The sequence below is a fragment of the Vanacampus margaritifer genome, chromosome 1 (genome assembly GCF_051991255.1).
Source record: "Vanacampus margaritifer isolate UIUO_Vmar chromosome 1, RoL_Vmar_1.0, whole genome shotgun sequence".
Taxonomy (NCBI): Eukaryota; Metazoa; Chordata; class Actinopteri; order Syngnathiformes; family Syngnathidae; genus Vanacampus; species Vanacampus margaritifer.
Window position 1 is genome coordinate 8,769,917 of NC_135432.1, and position 19,315 is coordinate 8,789,231.

At 40.4% G+C, this 19,315-nt stretch overlaps 1 protein-coding gene across 1 annotated transcript; it reads left to right on the plus strand.

Moving 5' to 3' along the window:
• The first annotated feature begins 217 nt into the window (after window positions 1–217).
• LOC144056585 (synaptophysin-like) lies at window positions 218–18,556 on the plus strand. The gene is made up of 7 exons (XM_077573524.1): window positions 218–350; window positions 2,438–2,503; window positions 10,547–10,671; window positions 11,523–11,721; window positions 11,870–12,061; window positions 13,601–13,916; window positions 15,877–18,556. The coding sequence occupies exons 1-6, from the start codon at window positions 333–335 to the stop codon at window positions 13,883–13,885; spliced, it is 885 nt and encodes a 294-aa protein (XP_077429650.1). The 5' UTR covers window positions 218–332; the 3' UTR covers window positions 13,886–13,916; window positions 15,877–18,556.
• The last annotated feature ends 759 nt before the right edge of the window (window positions 18,557–19,315 follow it).

Consider the following 19,315-nt stretch of genomic DNA (forward strand, 5'->3'; position numbering starts at 1 on the left):
TCTTGTAAAAAAAAAAAAATCAACCCAGTTGTGAACTGCTGTTGTATTCCACGTCTATTTCGCTTCTTTGAATCCCCCCATCATCCACTTGCTGGTCCTGTCGGCGTCCTCGCTTTTCTTTCTTGTCGCGGCGGCCGGGGGCCATCTCGGAAGAAAAACTGCGCCGCGATTGGGCGAGCTGGACTGACGTCACGACGTCCTCGCCCCAGCTGGTGACGCAGCGGCCGGCTCTTCCTCGTGGGCGTCTTCCTCCCCTGGGCTGTTCCGGATGAGACGCCTCCACCCCCTCCGCCCCTCGCTCTCATCCTCTTATCAGCGAGTAAGCGGCCAACATGGATGTCGTTAACCAGGTAAGACTTTCGCCACCAATTCATCTTTTTGCTCTTTTGCATCGCTGCATTACAAGTGCGTTTATTTACTTGAAGCTTCCTTTGTGGTTAAATTATATTTTTCAATTGGACACACGTCAATATTGCGTTGTGCTCCATCGGCCATCAAAAATGCCTGATGCTGCATCGGTGCTTAAAATGAATACATAAAATTCACAATGTTCCATTTGTGTGTTGTACAAAGCAAAACAAGCGTGATGCTGATGCAGATGATTATTATTTTTTTTAATTAAGAGATGAGGCTTCTGCTGCAGTGTTAGGACACGACGGACGTACAGCAGGCCTGTCGGCTAAAAAAAAAGAAAAAAAAAAGGACGTGAACGAGGATCTCCGCAGATTAACACGGCGCTTTTATGGGGATGTTCTCTGCTACCCCCCACCCCCCAAGATTCAAGATTGTGATTGCGATTGCCCCCCCACAGCACGTCTCAATTAGCCCCACTGTTGCTAGGACAACAAGCAGGGTTGATTTTGCGAGGAGGAGGCCCCCCCTACCTACTGCTGCATATATAGCCGCAGTATTATGGGCCCCCAAAACAGAAGTCCTCTCTCTTCTTCTTCTTCTTTCTTCTTTTATTATTATTATTATTATAAGCGAGGCGCGTGTAGTGAGGATTTTCCCGAGAGATGACCCGGCAGGCATCCTCGTGATTGCCTGCATGTCTCCCTCTCTTTTTTTTTTGCACGCCATCTTCTTCTTGTCGACGTGCGTGCGGCCATTTACTATTTGCCGCTGCGGCGCTTTACTCTGCGGTGTCGCATTCACCTGCGCACAAATGCAACAAACGACGCCCACGCCGCACCCTGTCATGCCAAAGGACACTTACTGGCTTACTAAGTATGCGTTTTTGCTTGCTTATTGTAAACACAGGACACACAAATGGCTGCTGCGACGTTAATCAGCTTTGTCTAATTGGAATGCTTACAGTGGCGCGCGCACGCACACACACACGTACACATTCAGCCCCACCCCCCTTTTAGGGGGCCCTAAACTAAATGTTTTTTGTTTTTTTGGTGTGGTGGTGGAGGGGGGGGGGGGGTCCCCGAGCTCTCTTATTTCCACTCATCCACCCCATTTCAAACTTCTCACACAAACTGACACCAAAAAAAATAAATAAAAAGATATTTAAAAAAAAAGGAAAGTAGCACTTTATAATAGTGTACTTTATCTAAACAGATCATACAATTCAATTGAATATAAAGAAATTAAATAGTTTGGGGTTCATGATTTAATGTTTCAATTCAATTCATCGTGCTCCTCCTTCGCCCACCTTGGCCAATGGCCACCGACAGTCAACCAAGATAGCATTTAGCATCAGCGGTTGATGCACATGTCGGCCATCTTTCGCCACCCTATCCCCCAATGCCCCTCCCATGCAGTCGCGGTTTGTAATTTTGAAAATGTGGTTATAGTACGGCAACCATCGATGCTAACTGTTAGCGTGTCTATGGCGGTCTTCAGGGCATGTATTGACTTCCGTATTATGACATCAACTCGCTTTATGCTCTTCACACGTAGCTTCTAGAGAATTAACTTACTTTTTTCAAAAAAAAAAAAAGTGGAATCAGACTATATCAGGCTATATTGGATGGGGGAAAATCTCGTCAAAAGGTGGAAGCTTTTCAGATAACCTGGAGCTGGAAAAGCCACCAGCTGGGTGATACTGCCCTCTAATGGATTATCTGTGCAATGCATGTGTCAGGTCATATACAAAAGGGTTTCAATGAGAAAAAAATATTATACTCATGAAACAAATGGCTCAAAATGTCTTGTATTTAATATGATACGTTTGTTAAGCTAGTGGGCCATTGCTAAAGACAAAGCTGTATGGTTATGGGTATGTTTAGTTAGACTGTAAACTTCAGCTGGGAGTGGCATTAAACACTTTGAACATCATTTTTAAAAAAAAGTTCTAAAAGCTTAAATGCAAATGTAGTGAACTTACTGATTGAAAGTCATCTAGTTGGAGCGCCAAAGTTTTGAGTCGCCGCCATTCATTTCAAAACGTGAGAAGATTTTTTGACTTTTGTGTTTGTGTGTTTCATAGTTGGTGGCCCAAGGACAGTTCACAATCATCAAGCAGCCGTTAGGATTTATCAAACTCCTCCAATGGGTAAGTCGTCTCGCTCGCTTTGTGATGCATACGTCAATGATTTGTTCGCTAAATACAAGACTGGCGTGGAAACAGGAGTTCAGCACATTCAGGAGATTCTCCTATTCCATAAAAAAAAAAAAAGAAAAGAACAATGAATCAGTAAATTTTCTGAATGGTAGAGGAAGGAATTTGTTGTTTACAAGAATCTGCATATTATTTCCAGTTCTGTATTCACACCTTCAAGTCTTCTTGATCCATTAAGCGAATCTACAAATCGCGAATGTGTTTTCCCCCCCCCCGTGCACCATTGCCATCTTTTCACTGAAAAATTCACCTATTCACATTTTTTTTGGTGCTCTTTCTGAAACGCCGTCAAATGATGCAAGATGCCACCAAAGCCCTGTCCAAATAGGAAAATAGTAACTATATTCCTCGTCATCAAGCAAGTATGTTGAAGTGATACATCGCAACTGAACGACAAGCTTAGCTTTGTTTGTTGGGTCGTTGCTGTGTTTGGCCTGGGTTTTTATAGAGATACTCCACTTTTAACTCATTCACTGCCATTGACGGCTATAGACGTCAAAAATTCATTTGAACTTTATCTATTAGTTTACCATTTTTTCCCACTTTAGTTAACAACAGTATGAAAGCCTTTTTTTTTTAAAATTGTATTAGAACAGATATAAAATGTGTGATTAATCGTGAGTTAACTAGTGAAGTCATGTGATTAATTACAATAAAAAAAATGGAATCGCCCGACGCCCCTCATTTTAAATAACCTTTTTTTTAAAAAAGAAAAAAAAAAGAAAAAGATTATTAAAAATATAACACTTTTTTTTAAAGAAAAGATTATTTGAAATTAGGGGCATCAGGCGATTAAAATTTGTAATCGTAATTAATCACATGACTTCACTAGTTAACTCACGATTAATCACAAATTTTATATCTGTTTTAAATGTACAAACAAATTATTTCTAGGTTTTCATACTCTTGTTAACAGAAATGGGGAAAAAAATGTTAAACTAATAGAAATAGTTCTAATGATTTTTTACGTTTATAGCTGTCAATGGCAATGAATGAGTAAAATATTATTCAACTTTCTTGGGATCATAGTAATGGACCTGTTGTGACTGTGTTTTGGGTTGGCTCCTTGTGATGTTGTCAGTTTCTATGCAGCTGCTATGGTCCTGTATTTGTCACCCTTATTTTGCCATATAGGCCTTTATTCTGTCATATAGCTGGAGCTGCTCAGCGACACGTTTATCAGTAAGTCAAGGTTCCTTCCATACATGCTGTCCTCCATGTGTTCTGCATTTAGCTTGAGTTTTTTTTTTTGGGGGGGGTGAAGGGTTCTTGGTTGAGTTTTTTTTATCAAGTTCTTTCTTTGAGGCTACCTGAATTCAGCCCTGCTCTCTGTTATTACTTTGTATTTTTGTCTGCAAAGACTCTCTTTTTTCAACTTCCATGTCCTGTCTGCTTTTGGGTCCGAAGTCCGCACCTCACGTGACAGGTTTTTTGCTTTTTGTGGCGGATAGAGACCAGTTGCGAACAAAATCTGCAGATCATTTTTTCTCGTTGTAATTTCGATGAAACAAAAAAAAAAAGAAAAATATACATGAATATGTGGGAGTCTAACGAACAGGCAATTATACACATTTTAGGTGACATTGCTCATGTTTTTTAATTATTTGTATTTTTTGGGCTACTGCTATTTGCTATTAGCCCCACTTAAAGGGAGGTTACTATAGCAGATTGCTTTATGATCTTAGAAAATGATTTCAGTTTGGGCCAAATTTCCACTTTTCGTATACTCACCAGACGACGTTTCATGTGTGATCTGCGATTGTCCTCTCGTACAACAAACTCATTTGGCCAATGTTGAGTGATTGTGAAAATGTGTAAATGGCTTCCATGATGATTTTAACCTTTGTAGTTTGAATGTGCGATGCGTCGGTCCAAAAGATGTTTCATGAGGTGAATTGCTTCAAAAGGCGACAGAACGTGGCCATAAATGACATTTCAAGAAATAAACGGAGTCAGTCGTCTTGTTTAGAAGTAGCGAGGCCATGTTTTGACTTCCGTATTATGACATTAACTCACTTTATGCTCCTCACACAGTTTTTTAAATTAATTTTTTTAAGTGAAATCAGACGTGGCGGCGACATTGAATGTGGAAAGTTCTTGTCAAAAGGTGGAAGCTATTCAGATAGTCCAGAGCCTGACAGGAAATGATGTCTACTTTAGCAGTAACATCATTTAAATGTTAATGTTTGTGGATTAGAAAATTGGGCAATTCAGAGTCCAATGTTACTTGGCATGTATTGTTTCCAAACATCATAATAATATCTATACTGTAGCACGTCATTTGTTCCTTCGTATTCTTTAGCATCACAATCTCTGTGCAGAGGACAGCGAGCGTGGGTGGGGGTGGGTACGGTCCTTGCCTGAGTCATTTACTGGAGGACGTGACCTCTGCGTAGTATCGCGCTTCAATTCCTTTTCCCGTTTGCTGCGCGTAACCCCCTCGCCGCATGATGGAGCTAGAAAACTGCGGCGTTACGAAGCCATTGTTGTTAGAGGGGGGGGGGGGGGGTTGTGAGCGGCAATTAACAAACACAGCTGGGCTTGGGCAGCATCTCGTCCGAGGTGGCTTTCCCCTGTGGCGAGCACGCGCGATGTGTTGGTTGGTTCCGCGCCGACCACGTCTTGTGGGTCGCACGTCAACGTTTCTATACGCTCCAGCTGACAAGAGAAGAGAGACGCGACCGTGCCGCTAATTATCCAAGTGGGAGTGAAGATGTGCTCATTTCAATTCCTGTCACATGAGGTGCAGAGTTGGCACCCAAACACAGACAAGGCAGCTGGGAAACTTAGTCTTTTATGTACAAAAATACAAAAAAACAACAGAGCTGGATTCAGACTTAAAGAAAACACCTGACAGGGCAATGAAAAACTCTATATGACAGAATAATGGCCTATATGACAAAATAAGAGTCACAAACACAGAACTAAAATACAGCACCGAAGAGTGACAATTTCAGAATCATAGCAACGGCATAGTAACTGACAACTTCACCACCACAAGGGACATAGCAACTGTATAGCAACTAACATCATCGTCATCACAAGGGACATAGCAACTGTATAGCAACTAACATCATCATCATCATCATCACAAGGGACATAGCAACTGTATAGCAACTAACATCATCATCATCATCATCATCACAAGGGACATAGCAACTGTATAGCAACTAACTTCATCATCGTCATCACAAGGGACATAGCAACTGTATAGCAACTAACATCATCATCATCATCATCATCATCACAAGGGACATGGCAACTGTATAGCAACTAACTTCATCATCATCATCACAAGGGAACAAATACGGGACCATAACAACACAATGACCCCAAGACCCAACCCAAAACAGTCATAACAATTCCATCAAAACAAATCTGTAAACAAAGTCTTTCACACACAGATTAGGATAACTTCCCCCAAAATTCCCCCCTCCCCCCCACCCACTCCCAAGTGTTTTCATTTATTTTTATTCATGATAAGCGATTTAACACAAACAATGATTAATATAGGAATATATGAACTAGCGCTGCAATTAACCAATATTTTGATTATTGATGAATCTGTTCATTATTTTTTCAAATAATGGATTCAAATAAAATAAAATATTTTCTGTCTCTTTATACAGGAAAAGCAGGAAATTCACAAATCCAATTTGATTTGGATTCAATTTCTGGTTTGGTCCCCTGTGAATTTTTGTGGACATCTAATCTCAAACTTTTCTCCGAAAGTTCACCTATTCCCATTTTTTGTGGTCTTTCTGAAATGCCTTCAAATGCCACAAGATGGCAATGAAATCAAACAATCTGTAAACTGTTCAGTGGTCTGACCTCGAATTGATATTAAGATGTTTGGGATCATAGTTGTACTATATTACGATGTTAATAATATGGCAACTATAAACAGATGTAGTTAGCTTTGGGCTAATCATAGCAGGGCTTGTTTCCTATCCTGACCAGCAGGTGGCAGCGTGTGAGGACCCATGTTGTGCCTGATTACGACTCATGCATATACAAGTAGTAGAGAAGAAAACGGAATTTGTCCAACATTTTTGCAATGCATGTAACATTACTGGATCGTGTTAAGAATGTAAAACACGAGCTGAGGAAAAGCAAAATCCTGAGGCAGGTTGTCCTAATTCCTGCATGATAGATAAGCGCGTTGCAAATTCAAATTGTCCTTATGAGGGCAACTTTGTGCAACAGCTTCCTGCGTGTGTGACTCAGCGAGCGTCGCCCACCTACCCGCCCTCTTCCTGTCTCGGGGGGGGACCGTGCTGACAAAGCAGCCGTTTGACAGATGCAAGAAGACGTCCACTTACCAAATAAAGTTCTAGTGAAGCTCAACCACGCACACTTTGGGAACAACTTGTGCCTGCCGTTCCATGTCAAAATCATTTACCAGTGGATCGGGTTACAAAGTCGCATTCCTAGAAAATCACAATGACCCATCACTGGTGAGGTTTTTTTTTTTTTTTTAGCTTTTGGCACACATGTTTGTTAAAGAATGTGGTCCTCGGGAGTTGGTGACTAGTGTTGTAAGTTTTCTGTCGCCATCTAGTGGTGGGGGTCTGAAGCACACTTGCATTTAAATTTTTTTTGCTTGTACCTTCACACGCAAAAAATCTGCCATGAAACGGCGGCTCAAAGAAAAAAGCCAAGTGTATCTCAAGGCACCATAAAGTCCACCTAAATAAGGACAAGCGCAATAGAAATAGAAGAATATTTCAACTTGGACTTAGAGTGATGTCATCAGATATCACCAGCAGCTTCACATTCCCAACTCTTAACATTGATTGTGTGCCGTTGACTCGGAATCGGGAGCTCTGGTGTGAGAAAAGCGATAGCAGGCAGATGGTTTGTGTGTGTGTGTGTGTGAGAATTTTTTCGAGGGATCTGTGTGTCTTCTCACCACAGTCGAGCTAACATTCATCCAGCATGCCAGCACGGATAGAAACCAGCCTCTTGCCGTGTGGCGCTGCCAACAGCGTTGCCATGGCACCAAACATCGTCGGCTCTCTCATCCCGGCGGGCGGCTCGCCCTTCTCCAATTTATCACTCCTCCTTCCTTTCACACATCACCATAAAAGTTCAGCTCTGCGAAGGCTCCCGTTTGAACTTTCTATTGTGGTGTTGCAGCGACAATCCTGCAGGAGGCCAAAGCGCCGCAATCCAATCCCCTGGTGCGTAGCCTTCCATTACTCTGGCACGCTTGATTTAAAGTATTACCTGCTGCCGTGATAATCTCGTAAACGGCAAATCCCGGCCCTCGCTGCTGAGTGAGGGTTTTCCCTCAACTTTCAAAGTACAGCTGGAACAGCAAATGCTCGTGGTGGGTTTTGACCCTCTTGGAATCTTTACTATCTTTTGCAGCGATAATGAAATATTGTAAAGTGTACAGTAATCCCCCTTCCGTGGCAGGGGTTTGCATTCCAGACCAAACCAGTAAGTGAAATCCGCAATTTACAAATTCCCCATTTCAATTATCCTAGGCTACAAACTGTTTAGCGATTACCTCTGTGTGATATGTGTAAACAAATCCCCGTTTCTCTTTCGTCAAAGTCCAAATTCACAAACGAATCAATAATCATGCCCTAAAACTTACATTATAAAACAAACCTGTGGCCGTTCATTTCTGTAGCCAAAAAAGCACAACTCAAAAGGATTTAACGTTCAATAATCTTCAGCAAAAACTAAACTGATCTTGAAATAGGCCCACTTCCTGTTTTCACCTTCTTTCAAATTTAGTGTTAAACACAATGGTCTGCCCCATCTGGTGGCCAACAGTGAAATTACACCCAAAATAAACAAAACAAAAATGAGTCAGAAAAAAAGGGGGAAAAATCTGCAAAGTAGTGGAACCGCGAACCCGGAACTCGCAATTGAGTGGGGTGGTTACTGTCGAGCGCGCCTAACAACAGATTGTCCATCAGGGCCTCATTGGGTGGAAGTTGAGCTACACCCGCTTTTGGCGCAAATCCCTCGGGTAAAATTATTCTGCTCAGGGTAACTCTGACATGGAAGCAGGAGCTCAGAACATTCAGAGAGAGATTCTCCAATACCTTTCAAATGTATCTAAAATTGTCTTTCCCCATTGAAATGAATGGAAATATCTATCTATCTATCTATCTATCTATCTATCTATCTATCTATCTATCTATCTAGCTAGATAGATACTGCATGTATCCTTCCAAAAAACAACCCAAAATGTATTTTTTGTAACACTTTCTAATATTGTACATAATGAAAATCTGCAGTGATGACATCATTAAAAAAAATAATATTGTTACAGCTTGAGAATTGAACATGTCTTCGCCACTTTTTTTTCTTTAATGGCCATTGTGCTGCTCCATTGTGTGCTCTACCTCGGAGCAATCTACTACAGACATACGGGTATACTTTAAACTATTACAGTAGTAAAAACTCTTCAGTGACCTGCAATGATGTTAGTCACTCTTTGCAGAGGATGAAGTATTATTTTATGGTATGTGTGGGCTACATGCATTTCTCCACAGTTTGTATTCAAATATTTGTTGCCTAAAGATTTAGAATGTTGCGATACTGATGCTACTTGTTAGCCCATCTATGGCATTGTGCACATTGTGTTAACATTAAGCTAGTGGACTTAAAGACACAACATCAGTGCTAGTTTCATTAGCCTGTCTATGGGTTTTTTGCATTGTGTGCTAGCATGAAGCTAGCAGGCTTTTGTGAACGACAAAGCTCTGTGGTTGTTTTAACTACACAGCATGTCATTCTTTTTGTATTATGTTCACTTTGCATATTTTGAGTATTAAACCCTTTCATTGGATTTTGGAAGTGGTGTAAAATTCACTGGGATTCACATGAGCCAATAGTGTGCTGCACATTGTTAAGTGTGTGTGTGTTTGTTGTGGCTGGCTTTACAGTGGAGTATTTGGTGACAGATGGTAGAGCACCTCACTCAGATTAATAGCTGGATTTCCCATCCAATCGGCTCTGGCTTGCAGCGTAGCGAGGCCGCGCTGGTAAAAATAGTCGTCCTGGTCTAATCTGTTGTGTGTCTGCGTAACGTGCGAGGCTTCATCTTTGCCTTCATGTCAGATCGTGATTTGCCGCAACACTACAGCGAAGTCGAATGGATTAGCTCTTCCAAGCAATACCGCAACATAAAAACAAATAGACACGAGCGACCCCACTTAGGAGTTTTTCAGGATATGAGCCTTTGTTCGGATGAATTTTTGCTTTGAGCAATGACCGCTGCTGTATGATGTCCGCACTCGACTCTCTTCACGAGAAACAGAAATTTGTCAAAAAAAAGAAAAGAAAAAAAAGCTTCAAGTGTTCAATTTTACAATAATAATAAACACAAAACAAAGACAATTAATTACACAATGTGTATTTCAAAAAAACACATAACTTAAAAGCCAGCTAGCTAAATGCTAACTCACAATGCTAAACGCCATAGGCAGGCTCAAAACTAGCGTTGATGTTGTCATGCTATTATAACCCTTCTTTACGCAACGGATATTTGAGCAAAAAAAGAGACTAGTGTGCCATTAAAAGCGTTTTCCATAAAAAACTGGGTTGACTCGCACTGGACCAAAAAAAACAAAAACAAAAAACAAATACATGAATTCAACTTTGTTCCATTTGCCAAGAAAGCTACTCTAACATTCAAGATTCGGTTTCTTGTTTCTGGAGCTTTGATTTTTTTTTACATTCAGGCCTTACGTGTGTTCGTTTTGTAAATGTTTCTGCAAATATCTAACAACAATTTGCACCATAGCCAGACCGGCCAGCAAACACAGGTCAAATAGTAATCAGGAGAATTTGCAAACGAAACTGTAACCATGACATTCTCCGCGTAAATCGTTGCTCACGCTGTATTTATTTGCATTCATTCACAGCTTTTCCGCCGGCCTGTTTTATGGCACCTTTTGTTGACACGCATGCATGAGTGGCTGTCAAATGTTCACCCTGTCTTTCCCCTCGCAGATCTTTGCCATCTTCGCCTTTTCGACATGCGGCAGCTACTCCGGCATGTTCAAGATGAGCGTGGAGTGTACAAACCGCTCGGAGAGCGACCTTGGCATCGAAGTGGAATTTGAATATCCATTCAGGTATGCCCTTGCAGTTCATGTGGTTCATGTTCCAAATGGCTCATCCACAAGAGTTAAATGCATATCGGGGTTCGTTATGAGGTGATCAAAAACAGAATGAGGAAGTATGGCCAGCGGTTGCCATTTTTAACAGAAGCAGCGATTCTCAACACCTGTGTACCACATGCGGCTCCAAGTTTGAAAACATGGAGCGAGTACTTCAAATACTTGTGAAATCCTCCACAACAAATACATTCACACAAGTAAAGTCAAGCTTTATGAGGCATTAAGTGAGCAAGTGACGCACATTGAAATAATTTTGTAATTTTGACACATCGACTGCTCGAAATTTCAGCCCGTACGAGCTAATTGGTTTATATTTTTCACTGAGATTTATCAGCCAATCAGTGAAGGGCTTCTCTGAGTAGTAAACAAAACCAAATGATCAAGGCGAACTTTTTACTTTTTAAACTTTTTTTTTTTTTAACAGATTTTCTAGTTCACATGAAAATGTTCCCCAAAAAGGCAACAAAAAAAAAAAAAAATCAAACCTGAGAAACTTGTTTCAAAATTCTTGCTGCACAGATTGAAGTAGCCATTTAAATTTTTGCATTTCTTGTCACATCTTAATAAGAACGTAAAAGCAGACAGAGTATTGAGTAACTGTGGTTTGAGGAAGTGGTTGAGATGACTGTAAAAACTCAACATTTTGCGCAACACAACTAAGATTGCATTCTCAATTGTTTCAATTGTAAATTCCAGGCTAATAGTAACTTAGGTGAGGATCATATTTATTAAACAAACAATATATAGCGGACAGTTCTTGATCATTTCAAAGCTTGTCCAACTTGCTGTTCTTTGTCTTTTGTCAGGCTCCATCAGGTTTACTTTGATGCCCCCACCTGCAAGGGAGGGAACCCCGAGCGGCTATTCCTGGTCGGCGACTACTCTTCCTCAGCGGAGTTCTTCGTCACCATCGGTGTATTCTCCTTCCTCTACTCCATGGCGGCGCTCTCAGTCTACTGTTTCATCCTGGAGAAGTACCGTGAAAACAACAAAGGCCCCCAGATTGTAAGTCGGACATCTTAGCGAGTGGGGGGTGGGGTTTTGGGGGGGGGATCAAGAATCTACAATTTAGCAAATAAAAATACAGTTGTAGTTCATAATTTGGCACAGACAATTATTATGAGACTAAACCGTGCTGCTTGTTGACCGCCAGGACTTTGTAGTGACGGCGGTGTTCGCCTTCATGTGGCTGGTGTCGTCTTGCGCGTGGGCCAAAGGTCTGTCGGATGTGAAGACGGCCACCGATCCCGAGAGGGTCGTCACCCTCATCACTGCCTGCGACGAACGAGAGAATCGCTGCCGCGAGGTCTACGACCCCAAAGTCTCTGGACTAAACACCTCCGTGGTAAGTCGCCGGCACGGATCGACGCTCGACTCATCGCGACTTAAACTCACGTTCTCGGGCTTAAAGACTTCACTACAGACATGATGACGCGCAAGACTGGTTTGAAGCTCAAGTATAAAATTCATTTTAGCAGAGAGGGTATGTCGAAATTGAAGCAAATAAAGAGGATCTCCTCCATGTACAGATATATTAACGTGTAATCAAAAATAATACTTAAGGGTTAATACATAATGAAAACCATCCTGGAACAGTAGTTTCATAAGACAACACCTTTCTGCATCTTTTGCACAATTGTCATTGTATAAGTGTTAGGGGTGGGAATCTTTGAATGTCTTACGATTCGATTCCGATTTATGGGTCTGCGATTGGATTCAGAATCGATTTTCGATTTTTTTATTCCTAAATTATTTGATTGACAATAATTTTTGCTTGGATCTATAGATGTGCAGGGAATTGTAACGGTCTGCTCCAGTCTGACTCGCTAATGCTAATTAGCGCGCTACTTGCGTCACTTTTATCACTCAAAAGAACGGCTCCACGCTGGAAAAAAAAATTGGGATAACTTGATTGTGACTTTTTCCTTCTACTCTCTAATGTGGCTACAACTTAACAGTGTATTAGACCGTGTGGAACCACACTGCCCCTCAGTGGCCAAACCGTGTACAACATGAACAGCGCTCCAAATAAAGGCACACACAGACAAAGGCAAGACAGTATAAAATAATTTAAATAAAATCCATTTTGGGACATTTAAAATTGATTATGAATCGTACTAAATGAGAATCGCGATTCTTATGAGAATTGATTTTTTGGCAGATTCCTAATAAGTATTACCACAGCACTGGACACCTTACATTGCTGAGTGACTGTCTGTACTTGTGTTTTTGTCCTAAATATATACTTATGTAGAAATATTAATGCATATTATGTGATAATGGCTTGTTTGAGGATTCTGATTACGATTATAAAAATCATTTAAAGAAAGTGTTACATTCTTCTTTTACATCAGGTTTCCCTGTAATTTCATATATGGCCTTTGACCTTGAAATTACCTTGAACAACAAAAGTGGGGAAAAAATGGTAAACTCATAGAAATTGTTCAAATGAATTTTTCACGTCAATGGCAGTGAATGACTTAATATAAATTTGTGGAATATGAGTTATGTAGCACAATCCAGCCGATCTTATCCATCTCAGGGGGCGGCCATTTTGCCAATTGCTGTCAACTGAAGATGACATCACAGTTGCTCATGGCTCAGGCAACGACCAATAACAGGTGTCCTGTTTTCTGAAGCCGAGCTGTGATTGGTTGTTACCTGAGACCTGAGCAACTGGGATGTCATTTTCACTCGATGAGCAAGTGGCAAAATGGCCGCCTTCTGAGATGGATTCATTCAGCTGTTCAAGTGTTGGAGGTTGGAGAAATATTGCACAGTGTGAACGTTCAAATTTGAGCAGGATTACAAAATGATCTGTACTTATATTTAATTTTATATTGAAGCACTTGATTGACATGGTACTGTGTCTGTTCCTGCGCAGGCTTTCGGCTTCATCAACTTAATCCTGTGGATAGGCAACCTGTGGTTCGTCTTCAAGGAGACCGGCTGGATGGCGGCCTTCTCCGGAACGTACATGCCGTCGCAGGAAAAGCAGCCCGCCCCCGATTCCTTTGCCCAGGGCGGTGGCTACGGTCAGCAGGACCCGTACGCCGGCTCCCAGGGAGGCTACCAGCCCGAGTACGGCCAGCAGGGGGGCTACAACGAGGACGGGGGCTACAGCCAGGGCTACGAACAGCAGCCCACCTCCTACTCCAATCAAATGTGAGCCTGTGCGCTGACGCCACAGCTGCAGGATGGTGAGTGTTTGGGCCAAAAGTGCACGGGGGGCATTTTTTTCACATGTTGTACAAAATGGAAGATCTTTCTTGAAAACCTTTGTTTCTGTCCTGTGAAAACAAATTCAATACTAATCATCTAACAATTTAAATGCTATTATGACCTTTGAGTAATCGCTTCCAGGACAATGGCCAAATAAATCCGTCCATCCATTTTCTTTCTGCTTATCCTGGTTAGGGCCGCGAGAGTGCCGGGGCCTATCCCAGCTGTCTTTGGGCAAGAGGCGGGGTAAACCCTAGACTAGTCGCCAGCCAATCGCAGGGCACACAAGACAAACAAGCACTCACATCCGGCAATTTTGTGACAATTTTGAGTTGTCAATTGACAACATCGTATGCAAAGTGACCATCGATGACTGTAAATTGTCTATAAATGTGAATTGTTGTTTGTAAGGATTTGCCACTTGATTTGAGTTTAGATACCTCCTTCCGGTTCAAGCTGCTGATGTCACGTGACCTTGCGGTCTAAAAATAGCATATGAGTGGTACCCCATTCAATTCAATTCAAAATGTTTATTTCATTCTTTAAAAAAATGAAAGGGGACAGAAAGAAGTAAAACTTATATCTGTCCATCATCAACACAAAATAAATGACAGCAAGCAGTCAAGACGCTTTTAATGTAACAATTACTGTAAACAAAATAATTCAACAGCATGACCTTGTGCTATACATATTTTTCCAGTAATTGGGCTTTTATACATTTAAAAAAAAATACAAATAGAGTGAGATGATGTAGTTTTAGAATGCAGAGTTAAAATACATCGTTCTTTTTGTTTTGTTCTGTATTTCGGTTTAGAAAAAAATATCTGTTCCTCTTAATTTGTACTTACTTTCCCTTTTTATGAATTTGATTTGCATGTTAATTGGTAACATTTTATGATGGGCTTTATACATTATTTTAAGGCGGTTAAACTCTTTCATTTCATTACATTTCAACTCACTGTTTTAAATGTACAAAAAATAATAATTTGAACAATTTCTATTAGTTTAGTTTTTCCATTTTTGTTAACAAGAGTATGAAAACCTAGAATTTTTTTTTACATTTAAAACAGATATAAAATTTGTGATTAATCATGAGTTAAGTCATGCGAATAATTACGATTACAAATTTTAATCGCCTGAAAGCTCCTAATTTTTAATAATCTTTTCTTAAAAAAAAAAAAAAGATTATTAAAAATTAGGAGCGTCAGGCAAGTACTTTTTTTAATCGCATGACTTCACTAGTTAACTCACGATCAATCACAAATGTTATATCTGTTCTAATACAATATACAAAAACACTAAGTTTTCATACTCTTGTTAACAAAAGTGGGGACATTTTTTAAACTAATAGAAATAGTTCAAATTAATTTTTGACATCTATAGCCGTCAATGGCAGTGAATGAGTTCATGAACTAATAAATAGCTTAATTGGCTGTTCCCTCTGATTTGTCGGCCGAGCTCTTGGGGGGAAAAACAGAGAAAGAAATATGTAGAAATGAATTGCTAAATATTTATTAAACATTAATTATACCACATTGGCCCTTGAAGATGCTGGCCTTCCGGGCATCTGCCCGCTATGCCAGACGACCAGTCCAGCTGATGGGGACAAACCCTTGTTTTTTTGTCCACACGTGCCCTGGGATTGGTTGGCGACCAGTCCGGGGTGTAGCACACCTTTTGACCAATTTCAGCTGTGGTGGTCGGCTGCTCACCTACAACCCTAATGAGAATAAGTACTACACAAAATGGACGGATGGATGAATTTCAAAGTGGCCCTTGCGTCGTTCCATTTTTCTGCAGCGGCCTTCAAATCTTTAAGCTTTGTTCTCACGCATGACATGACTTTCCCGTGTTGAAATGTTTGTAAGCGAGGCTTGTCATAAATGATTGAAGAGCAGGTTAATGAATACGCTTCCTTTCCTGTCGTCCTCCTTCCAGGGTGACCTTGTGATTCCGGCGCTCAACCGCCGCCTGCGTTTCTGCACTCGTCTGTTAGTCTGTTTGTGTACATGTGAGTTGGGCAAATGGCGGGTGGGGGTGGGGGGGGAGCGGGGTCGAGGCCAAAAGTGGGTCGGGAACACCTTAAGGAAGCAGGAGGGGGGTCAGGGAGGGGGGGGGGGGAGGGGTCGGAGTCTTTGCTGTAACATGATGTTTCTTCTCGTGACGTATTTAACTGTAGAAGACAACGGAGGATTGTCTGTTTGGTTATACGAGAAAAACTTGAATACAAAAACCAAAACATTCATTGACATTCAACATTTAAGAGGAAATCTTGTCGTGGAAAAAGACTTACATTTATGGGTGGGAGGGAAACATTGTAGTTATATTTAACTTGAGAGAATGTATTGTCTGTGCTGTGTAAATATCGACATGCTAATATATATGATTCTATGTACGCCGTTGAATAATTGTGCACTCCATATTAGTTGTTATACAACAAATGTAGAGCACAGAGTTATTCAATCGGATCGACTTTGGTTCTGTCTAGGAGCGTATAGTTTGGCCTTTGCCCTTCAACTCCTCTCCCATCACACCAACGGAATTTTTTTTTTTATTATTCGTGACATCAACACTTTTCATTTTATCTTCTCACTGTCTTTTTTTTTTTTTAGCTGTTGGATGAGGAGCAGGGTGAAGGCCGATAAATACATAAAAGCAAAATTAGTCACGCCAGCTTGGTGGTGCGCAAAAAAGCTGGTGGGTAGGTAGAAGGCGGAATTTGAAGGAATGTGGCACTGCATCTATACCAGGGGTGGCCAAGTTTGGTCCTCAAGAGCCACCATCCAGCCTGTTTTCCATGTTTCTCTCCACCAACACACCTGATTCATGAGCTTGCTGATGAGCTGATCATTAGATTCAGCTGCGCTGAAGAAGGGAGACATGGAAAACAGGCTGGATAGTTGGTGCTCTCGAGGACCCAACTTGGCCACCCCTGATCTATACATTTCTCCTAACAAATGTCAAATTTTCACCAAGATGACCACGGCTGTAAAATTTTGTGAGTTGACGAATCTAAGGAAGTACGGGCGCGTATTGCTCCCGCACAAGAAGGAAAAAAAGAGCTTAATGTCGCATAATAATGTGATCAATTTAACATGATAGAGTTTATCATTTTGACGTGATAAATTTCATGATGTAATGTGACAAATTTCACATTACACATTGTGACAAAAAAAATGTCCGCATTCGGCGAGACAAAACAAAGCTATTTCTTCCGTTTCAGGTCACTGGCGAGCCCTATGTGAGTAGTGGGTCTTTATAAATCAAAGTTATTAGCTACGCAACTCAATAATACTGTAAAAAAAAAAGAAAAGAAAAACTTTATAGATTTACAAAGAAGATACACATAACACGATAACTTTGAAATTGATCACGTCGTAGCATGAAATTTCTCATGTTAAAACGTGATTTTTTTTTTTTTTATCAATGTGTGGCAACAATACATTACACTTAAAGTCGGAAATCCTTCAAAAAAACGATTTGTTTGGCCTGAGGATAATCGAGCAATTTGAAGAGAGGGCCTTCGCACCCAAATTAATAGCAACTAATTAGGCGTAGAAGGTGACATTTAGCAATATCCAATAGTGCTTTCAAGTTGTTTCCCACTTGATTTATTTTATCTTTCCCCATCAAGAGGATGCGCAAATATTTCCAACCCAACACGTCAAAATGACATTAGTGACGTATTTGATTGCATCTTCTAGAATCCTGTGCTCTTCTTTCCACAAACTGCTGTTGTGTGCTTTGAACATTATTAACCAGGGCGGCGAGTGTCCCGTTTTAGAAGTGCGCGTGTTTATTTGTGGGTATCGGCCAGGTTTTGTCCGTGAATTTTGTCCTGTTTGTGCAGTTCAGAAAGTTGTAAGACACCAAGCCGTCCAGTTTCTCCCCCCCTTACATGAACGTCAACTGTGGGTAAATGAAAATAAGGTGTAGTACACGTTTAAGAGCTCGCCCTGGAAACCGTTTTCAAGTAGTCGGGACAAAAAGATATTTGTTCTGCATCTGAAATCCTCCTTTCTCGCTTCTCCTTTGAATGACAAGTGAAATTAGTGCATGCATCGTCTTCCTCTTATTCTAAAGTGTCCCTAAACGTATTTGGGCAGACTCAGCAGTGACACGACAGCATGTTAGATCCATCGACAGTTCTACACAAAGCACAATTTAGGCAATAACGAGAATTCAGCAGCCCTGCCGGTTGTGTTTGAAATGGTCGCAGCTGTGTCATCATTTGTAGTTTTGCTTCCACAGACCACATCTTGAATGAATCCTTGTCCATCTCCAGTGTTTCGGTCCAAGGCTCAGCCTTGGATTGGCTCTCTTCTTTATTTCCACCACCTCTCTTGTCCCCTCAACACAGTTTTCTTCTCTCTGTAGCTCTTATAAATATGCTCAAATGAAATATACTCTGTTGTTAGTGGTGAATGATGTCTTGTGATACTCTCTACACCTTTGGATAGTGCTGTGTTTATTGTGTATGATGTATACATATTAGTATTTATGATAATGATAAGTCAGAGAAGAAAAATATCCAAGGCTCTCCAGAATTCTGCTGTATTCTTACTGTATATTGGCTCCATGTGAAACAAAAATGAAATAAACTTGAAATTATTCTGTTGACGGTTAAAATGTGTACTTCTGTTCAAAGTGATCTCTTCTTGTAGTAATTGAAAGTTTGTTTGAATGTTTAAATTAGGGTTTTTCGGGGTCCAAAATGAAAAAGTAACATTTCAAAATTGATACTATTCAAATTGAGGAAAAACACACTAGATTTAGAGTTCCAATGTAAATACTATTTCCTTAAAATGACCCGGTTGTCGTCAGTTGTTTGCTACAGAACACTTGAAAAATGAACTTTTTTTCACCTTTTTTTTCTTTCTTCTTTTTTTATTTTATTTATAAATTTATTTTTTTATTTTGTAGGGGACCCATTTAAATTTTTAAATGGAAAGATCGGCCAAGTCAGTAGATGAGTAAAATAAAAATGAAATAAAAATAGTTCAAATGTAAAATTGTTCATTAAAAAAAAAATCTGGTATATTTTATTTAAATTAATTGTATTATGAATAATCTGCTAATCATTTAATTAAATAAATCAAAGTTACATGTACATTAAAAATATTTACATAAGCTACTATGTTTTTTTACAATGAATCAATAAGCCAATTATGTAAATGAAATATGAATGAATACATTTGAATTAACTAAATATAGGGCGAAATAATGAATTCAACAAGTATGAAACACTCGTGGGCCGTGATAATATAAATGCTTTTACAGAACAGAGCGTGTTATGTGTGCTATCACTGCTATGAATCATAACTTCCATAGAAGCACATCATTAAAATACAGCACGCTGCCTTCAGAACTGTAGGTG